The 8,407-nt window shown below is 42.9% G+C and overlaps 2 protein-coding genes across 2 annotated transcripts; both read left to right on the forward strand.

Annotated features, from left to right (window-relative positions):
• Window positions 1–355: 355 nt before the first annotated feature.
• On the forward strand, window positions 356–3,513 carry LOC137877776 (actin, alpha cardiac muscle 1). Its single transcript, XM_068717875.1, has 7 exons — window positions 356–388; window positions 853–991; window positions 1,267–1,591; window positions 1,675–1,836; window positions 2,165–2,356; window positions 2,948–3,129; window positions 3,208–3,513. The coding sequence occupies exons 2-7, from the start codon at window positions 863–865 to the stop codon at window positions 3,349–3,351; spliced, it is 1,134 nt and encodes a 377-aa protein (XP_068573976.1). The 5' UTR covers window positions 356–388; window positions 853–862; the 3' UTR covers window positions 3,352–3,513.
• Window positions 3,514–4,875: 1,362 nt separating this feature from the next.
• On the forward strand, window positions 4,876–8,083 carry LOC137877918 (gap junction delta-2 protein). The gene is made up of 2 exons (XM_068718104.1): window positions 4,876–5,314; window positions 6,059–8,083. The coding sequence occupies exons 1-2, from the start codon at window positions 5,244–5,246 to the stop codon at window positions 6,900–6,902; spliced, it is 915 nt and encodes a 304-aa protein (XP_068574205.1). The 5' UTR covers window positions 4,876–5,243; the 3' UTR covers window positions 6,903–8,083.
• Window positions 8,084–8,407: the final 324 nt, after the last annotated feature.

Here is an 8,407-nt window from a genome sequence, read left to right on the forward strand (position 1 = left end):
TGATTCAACTGATGATGGCTTGTGTCCTTCAATTGGATGTTTTTTTCAGTTTATCTTTCTTAAAACACTGCTATTTTATGAATATTATACTGAAATAAGACATAAGAAATATTTATTTAAGTAATTTTATCGTGATTTATGGAGGATCAGAGGGAAGTATGTCATCGTCTGTCTGTCTGTACTCAATGCTGTAATCCTGCATAGGAGGCAGGGCACAAATGTCCGCGCGGGAGTTCCCTCTATCTTGCATGCCCTTCATGGAGTGGCTGTTGTCAATGGGGCAATGGGCTACCAAATATGGACACTTGTCTGGGTATAAATTGGTCCGACGTGACAATTCGGTACCCCCGGTTTACACACTCAAGATTCGGCTCCGAGTGCTGATCTGGTGAGTACTGCATGGATGACCGAAAAACTGAAAAGAGCCAACCAGTGGATTTATCACAAGAGGATCGATACATTTTAACACGAATGGCCGTGTCTTCCACCTTTACTTAACCAAATGTCAACATTTTACTAAAGCGAATCATCTAACAACATCGGCACCTATTTTTTCAGCTTCGTTCTGCGGAAACAGTAATAACTTGTTACAGCTCTAGTGACCCGAAAAAGAAAATCCGAATACTAACCCTTGGATTTCTAGACTATACAATATTAGCATCAGCAACAGGCACAACTAGTCAGCAGTCAATCGTTGTTGTCTTTTGTCCACAAAAGCGACATTATTTGTGTTTGTTGTGTCTGAAAAAAAGGAAAAACTTAAATCACCCATTCCAAACAAACAGGTGATTTTATTGCTGGATCTAATAGTGCCTGTGTGGGTGTGCGCGCACACCGCCGTGTGTGTTTCAGAGCTGACATCATGTGTGACGACGAAGAGACTACTGCCCTGGTGTGTGATAACGGCTCCGGCCTGGTGAAGGCTGGGTTCGCCGGTGATGACGCACCTCGCGCCGTCTTCCCCTCAATCGTTGGTCGCCCTCGTCACCAGGTAAAGTACACTATGCATAGAGTCCATAAACGTTCAAGATGAATATCACTTTCAGTTGTTTACATCAAACAATCGATGGCTTTGAATGAGGGCCAGGTTCACCGTGCGTAATTGCGCACCAAAATTACGCATTTTCAACTGATAACTGAGGAAAACAGGTCGTTCATTATCCAGATTTTTTTTTTTAATTCTGCGTATAGTGGTAGTTATGATACTCTGTGATGGTAGAAGTTACCCACCACATCACGAATTTCCATGATCCTTGTTGTCATCAGGGCGTCATGGTTGGCATGGGCCAGAAGGACTCATACGTCGGCGACGAGGCACAGAGCAAAAGAGGCATCTTGACCCTGAAGTACCCCATCGAGCACGGCATCATCACTAACTGGGACGACATGGAGAAAATCTGGCACCACACCTTCTACAACGAGCTGCGCGTGGCCCCAGAGGAGCACCCCACCCTGCTGACAGAGGCCCCTCTTAACCCAAAGGCCAACAGAGAGAAGATGACCCAAATCATGTTCGAGACTTTCAATGTCCCTGCAATGTACGTGGCTATCCAGGCCGTACTGTCCCTGTATGCCTCTGGACGTACCACAGGTTTGAAAGATGTCTTAAGTGTGAACAGGATTTTGTTCAGTGAGTTAATACATTGAATTACATGTTCACGTATGCATCATCAGGTATTGTGCTGGACTCCGGTGACGGTGTGACCCATAACGTGCCCATCTATGAGGGTTACGCTCTTCCTCACGCCATTATGCGTTTGGATTTGGCTGGTCGTGACCTCACAGATTACCTCATGAAGATCCTGACTGAGCGTGGATACTCTTTTGTCACAACCGGTGAGTAGACTACTAATTCATACTTTTTGGGTTGGCCATATCATCATAGCATTGTGTAGGCCTACTGTATTTTCAAGTTGTCATTACTTTAATTTATTTACACAACATGACTCTAACTCTAACATTTAAAGAAAAAAAACACGTTTCTGTTTGATGTTCGAATCATTTACATGCATGTTAAAGTTGGTTAAACATTGAAATAATGAACTTTGTTTTGAAGAAAGTAAACCTTTCATTTAAAGAAATTGTTTGAGCAAACGCAAACCAGGTGAAAATACTTTTCAGGCGCATGAAACAATCCTCACATTTTCAACATGATCCCCTCCAGCTGAGCGCGAGATCGTGCGTGACATCAAGGAAAAGTTGTGCTACGTGGCTCTGGACTTTGAGAATGAGATGGCCACCGCCGCCTCCTCTTCCTCCCTGGAGAAGAGCTACGAGTTGCCCGACGGTCAGGTCATCACCATCGGCAACGAGCGTTTCCGCTGCCCAGAGACTCTCTTCCAGCCCTCATTTATTGGTGCGTAAGGGCGAGAGCAGACATTGAAGACTTAATTTAGTTGTAGTGACAATGTCCCATGAGGAGCTTTAAATGTGTCACACAGTGATTTGACTTTAATTCAATTTAATTATAATTGTCATTTAAGTTAGCATTAAGTATATGAAATAGTCTTTCTTATAAACAAATACATTATATTTTCACTTGTTTTGGGGCACAAAACAACTTTTATTCAAAATCTTAAGCAAATGATCTTAACACGAAAAAAATAATTTTAAGCTAAAATAATATCTTATCAAATCAGAATTAGCACCGGTTGAACGGGTATTTTTTTCGAAAATAGACGTGCTTATTGCTCATATTAGTGATAGGCTGGTTAAATATAATCCCCAACTGGTGGTCACAGTTTATCCACCTTCGGCTTGACCACTAGGCGATAAATAGACATGAGTAACGTAAAGCAGGGGCTTATTGTTCACATTTGTGCCATAGCGCGCAGCTGTTGGCGGAGCTGTCCATTTCAGCACCTGTTACGACAGCTGACGCCGGTGTCGGACGTGTTGTTTGCAGCGGTGGGTAAAACCCACTAACTTGTCCGCTGTATTTGCACAGGCATGGAATCTGCTGGCATTCACGAAACCACCTACAACAGCATCATGAAGTGTGACATTGACATCCGTAAGGACCTGTACGCCAACAACGTCATGTCCGGCGGCACCACCATGTACCCTGGTATCGCTGACCGCATGCAGAAGGAGATCACTGCTCTAGCCCCCAGCACCATGAAGATAAAGGTGACCGACTGTTCAGTGAATATGAATGTGACATTTCACTGAGCAGATTCCAAGATTAACAAATGTGTTTGTGTTTAGATTATTGCCCCCCCTGAGAGGAAGTACTCGGTGTGGATCGGCGGATCCATCCTCGCCTCTCTGTCCACCTTCCAGCAGATGTGGATCAGCAAGCAAGAGTATGATGAGGCTGGACCCTCCATCGTCCACCGGAAGTGCTTCTAAGAGCCAGACTGCCCCCTTCCTCACCTTCTGTTACCTCCCCCTTTCTGTGACAGCAACACAACGTATGGGTTAGAACTCGTGTGTTGTCGTCAAATTCTTTCTTTACACTCAACTGCAATGTATATGTGGATATGTACAAATTTATGAATAAACGAAAACCGGGACTTGTAGGGGACGCATCTTTATCTATTCATTTCCAGTTTAAATCTGAAACATAAGGGTGTTTTTCAGGATGCGGATTAGGATCTATAAAAATCTCCCTCTCTGTCTCTCGAAAGCAGCGAGGCTCTGTCCTTCCGTCACGTGATGGATGAGTAAAGGTTATTAAAGATTTGAATTAGAAAAGATTACAGGGAGCGGAGAGGATAAGCCACCTCAGGAGAAATTAACCGTAAAAAGTTCCATTGAGTAAAAACACTGCTGTCACGTGATCGATAATCCCCAGTTTCCCAGATTCGACAAAGTACTCTCACTATACCTGTAAACCTACTGGATACATTTACATGATACTAATAATATATCGAATATATGGTTATATTAAACAATTTCCTAAATAGATATACAGAAAAATCTTCTTGACAGCTGAATGCAATAAATAAATTAACAAGGGGGAAGTAGTAGTTTTTTAGGTTACATGCAATATAAATACATTGTAAAGCCACTCAATTTACTTTAAAGAGACAAACGCACTATAATAATGTGTATCAAACCACACAATAGTCTAATATTAGTGCATACACAATGCAGCGTTCTAAATTGATCAAATCTCAGAGAGCTATATACAGGGCGGGGTCACATATTTTGCTTCTATTTTTAAACCTCCACACACAGAGAGAGAGAGAGAGAGAGAGAGAGAGAGAGAGAGAGAGAGAGAGAGAGAGAGAGAGAGAGAGAGAGAGAGAGAGAGAGAGAGAGAGAGGCAAGCAGGCTGCCTTGTAAAGCGATTAGCAACTCGGATGGTACTTTCACTCACTGTATCCAGACCATCTTTGCCCGAAGTAAAAACAACAGCTCTACCAGCCGGGCCAGCAGCCTGCACAAAGGGGAGGGATACCTCTGGGCAAGCGGGGCAGTCCGCTCCAAGACAGAAGATTGGGTCCATTTATTAAACTATATACCCCATATGTTTCGGATATAAGCATATATAAAATGTGATATGCTGCATATAGTATTGTCTTGCCCCAGAATGATGGACATTGTTAAAGTTCACATGTGGTTCTGTAGCTCAGTGAGTTGAGTGTGATAACAATACAGCCAGGGTTGGGGGTTTGATTCTCAGGTGGAGCCACCCATGCTAAAATGTATAAACTGAAAAAGCCTAACACTCTGGACACAATCGTCCACAACAGTATCCACGGAATTGTGAACGCTATATATAAAACTGAAATATTGAAAATCAGAAGTCTTGGTACTCCTGGCTGCGCTCCACCGACCTGTCTGTGCGTACGTGACGCATGGGAGGGGGGAGACTACTTAAAGGCGGATTAACGCTGGCAAGACATTAAATCCAACCTCCCTCCATCCAGACGCAGCGCGCAGCCCATCAACCTGACCTGAAGATCGAAAATAGGAGGGCTTATCGTAATCAGCCCTTCAGACTCCCATGACAAGGAAAAGTGTGGCAACGTCGTGGGAGCGCTCGGCACACACAGCAGGACGCTTACTGGCGCTGTGCGCTCAGCACATAACCAACCAGATAGCGCGCAGAGAGACGGAGAGAAACCGGGACGGCAGCAGCATCCCGTGACGGATGCATTTTTGAGCTAAAATCGGACGTTCTGGAGACTGAAAACAACGAGAGACAGAGAGAGACAGGACGGGAAATAACGCGTTTTTTTGGAGGGATTTGAACAGAGTGCCGTTGTGCTCTAGTCTTCTCCGGATGCACAGAAATGGGGGAATGGACTATACTAGAGAGGCTCCTGGAGGCTGCTGTCCAGCAGCACTCTACTATGATAGGAAGGTAAGATGATCAACAAAAACCAAGAACAAACGAAGAAACGCAGCAGCCTCCAGGATCGTCTTTAGCATGGTTCCCAGTCCCCCGTTTCTGTGTTGTGCCTCAAGGATCTCCTGTAGCATGGTGCCCAGTCCTTCGTGTCTGTGTTGTGGATTTTTTTCTCTTGTTCCACAGATTTCCCTTTTTTCCTCCTTCTAAACGCGACAGCTAAGTAAATCAGTTGACAGCTGTCCTTTCAGAAGATGGGATGCTGTTGCAAACAGCCTAAACCAAACTCAAATTCACGTCATTTAATGTATTCATCCATCCACTTATCCCTTTGATGTTTGGTGTTGGTGAGTTTGAGTGGTGGTTGTGCACTCACGGGTGGCAGAAAGAGATCGAGAGAGAGAGTCGGCGTTGTCACCTCTCTCGGTTAACAAAGCTCACACAGGTACAATCAAAGCAATGGCAATTGCTCAGTATGCCATTTCATTTCAGCCATCAAATCAGAAAACGCACACCAAACAGACACACCAATACACGCATATTAACAAGAACACAGTAAAAAAACACACAAAAAAAACACATCATCCTCAAGAGCGTCCTGTTTCAGCACTGGACAGCTCCCTAAATCCAACACACCCAAATTGGACTGTGAGCGCTCGAGCCATCGAGGCTGCGCACAACTGAACCACCTTTGTATCAGTGAACACACATATATTTACACTTATTTTCACATTGTTTGTTTGTTTGCTTGCTTTTTAGGATCCTACTAACAGTGGTGGTCATCTTCCGGATTCTAATCGTAGCAATAGTTGGAGAGACTGTCTATGATGACGAGCAGACCATGTTTGTTTGTAACACCTTACAACCGGGCTGCAACCAGGCATGCTACGACAAGGCATTTCCCATTTCACACATTAGATATTGGGTTTTTCAAATCATCATGGTGTGCACCCCGAGTCTTTGTTTTATCACGTACTCGGTGCATCAATCGGCCAAGCAGAAGGAGCGGCGGTACTCAACAGTCTATCTGACGCTAGATAAGGATCAAGATTCACTCAAGCGAGACGAGAGCAAAAAGATTAAGAACACCATCGTTAATGGAGTACTTCAGAACACAGATAACTCCACTAAAGAAACCGAACCAGACTGTTTAGAAGTCAAAGAGATCCCTAATTCGGCAATGAGAACTACAAAGTCCAAAATGAGGCGACAAGAGGGCATCTCCAGGTTTTACATCATCCAGGTGGTTTTCAGAAACGCGCTGGAAATAGGCTTTTTGGTTGGACAGTACTTCTTGTACGGATTCAACGTCCCGTCGGTGTACGAATGTGATCGCTACCCCTGCATTAAAGATGTCGAGTGCTACGTCTCCAGACCCACGGAGAAGACTGTGTTCCTGGTCTTCATGTTCGCGGTCAGTGGGTTTTGTGTGGTGCTGAACCTGGCAGAACTCAACCATTTGGGGTGGAGGAAAATCAAAACGGCCGTGCGAGGCGTGCAGGCTCGGCGGAAGTCCATTTATGAAATCAGAAATAAGGACTTGCCGAGGATGAGTGTGCCCAATTTTGGCCGCACTCAGTCCAGTGACTCTGCTTATGTGTAACACATGGAAAAGAAGCAGCGAAAAACATGTAAAAAAAACCATGAAGGACATGATGGACAGCTCCGCAAGCCTAATTCGTGTCATGACTTTAAGAGTGGGCAGATTTCTTTGATTTGTTGGTCTTTTAATGACTTCATGGCAAGCGTGGGTTACACGTTTGTTTACTTATTTATTATTGCACTGATGCAACTTTTTAGTAACGTTTATACTCTGTAAGATGCTTAATGGAGACCATGTTAACGTGTTCACACATTTACTCTTTGTGGGCTTGTTCTGCTGTACTTGAAGAGAGTAAATGCAAAAATTGCACTAAGAGGTGAACACTTGAGGGCCTGACCTTATCCAAAATGTGCTACTGACCTGATGGTGTTTTTAAGACATTTTCTTTCCATCTGTTTTTGGCATCAACCTAATTAAATGGCATCATACACAGTGGTTAAAGGACAGATCTATCCTCCAGATTTATATTTGCATTGATATAAAAATCCTTACTAACTATGGTTCAACCTAGTTGAAATACATCATCGTAATTCATATTTTTATGTTGCCTGTGTTGCACCACTGACCTTAACATATGTAACCATTCCATTGCTTTATAGCTGACTTGCAAAACAGTATCTGGTGAATTTGCTGCACACGCTAACGTCTGTGACTTCCTTAATTTATGACACACCAAAGCGCCCACTGCTTTTATTTGTGAAGTGTTTTTCTTGCTTTTGTGTAATCAAGTGCCATACTTGTATATAAACATGATATATATATGTATACATATAAATATATAAATATATAATAATCATCATGAAAGCTGATTCCCTGCTTGGATTATGCTAAATGCCGCCCAATTTTTTTATTTGCTTTAAATGTATTTGTTGTGATTTAAATGAAGAACAAAAAAATAATGATAAGATATACAGTTTTCTCCGTTTTATTTTGCAAATGACTGGAAAAAGAAATGAAATGCTAGTCTTTTTTTATATCCAAGAAGTAAATGTTTCTCCTTAATCAAAGCTGATCAAAACTGAAAAATAGCACAAATTGACATTTTTATCAAAGAATGGGCAATAGAAATCTGCTCCGGTGCTACAGTTTTTCATAGTGGTTTCAATGTAACCAAAACCAGCCAGAAAAAAAAAAACATCATTTTTTTCTGTGGAAAATAAAAGTGGGATTCATGTACACCAGCAATGTGTGAGGTGCAGTACTTTGTGTCTGCTTCTCTAGCTTGTATTGCCTGACCTATCACACAGATATAGCCTACTGTATATAGTGGAAGTTTTGCCTTGGTGCAGTGAAAATGTTAGCCACACCCACTCACTCTTTACAAAAAACTCCCCACTGCAGGACACACCTTGAACAGGATCTCATCACTCTGCAATGTGTTGTAATACTGATGCAGCTTCCATAAGACATACCGATACTTATGCTCTATAACAGAGTGGTCTGAGGGAATTTTTAGTCTCTATGCATGAAATCCAACACTGCCCTCAGCCTTTATGAAGCATTCT

The sequence above is a fragment of the Cebidichthys violaceus genome, unplaced genomic scaffold (assembly GCF_023349555.1).
Source record: "Cebidichthys violaceus isolate CVI_PGR_0920_01 unplaced genomic scaffold, fCebVio1.0.p SCAF_22, whole genome shotgun sequence".
Taxonomy (NCBI): domain Eukaryota; kingdom Metazoa; phylum Chordata; class Actinopteri; order Perciformes; family Stichaeidae; genus Cebidichthys; species Cebidichthys violaceus.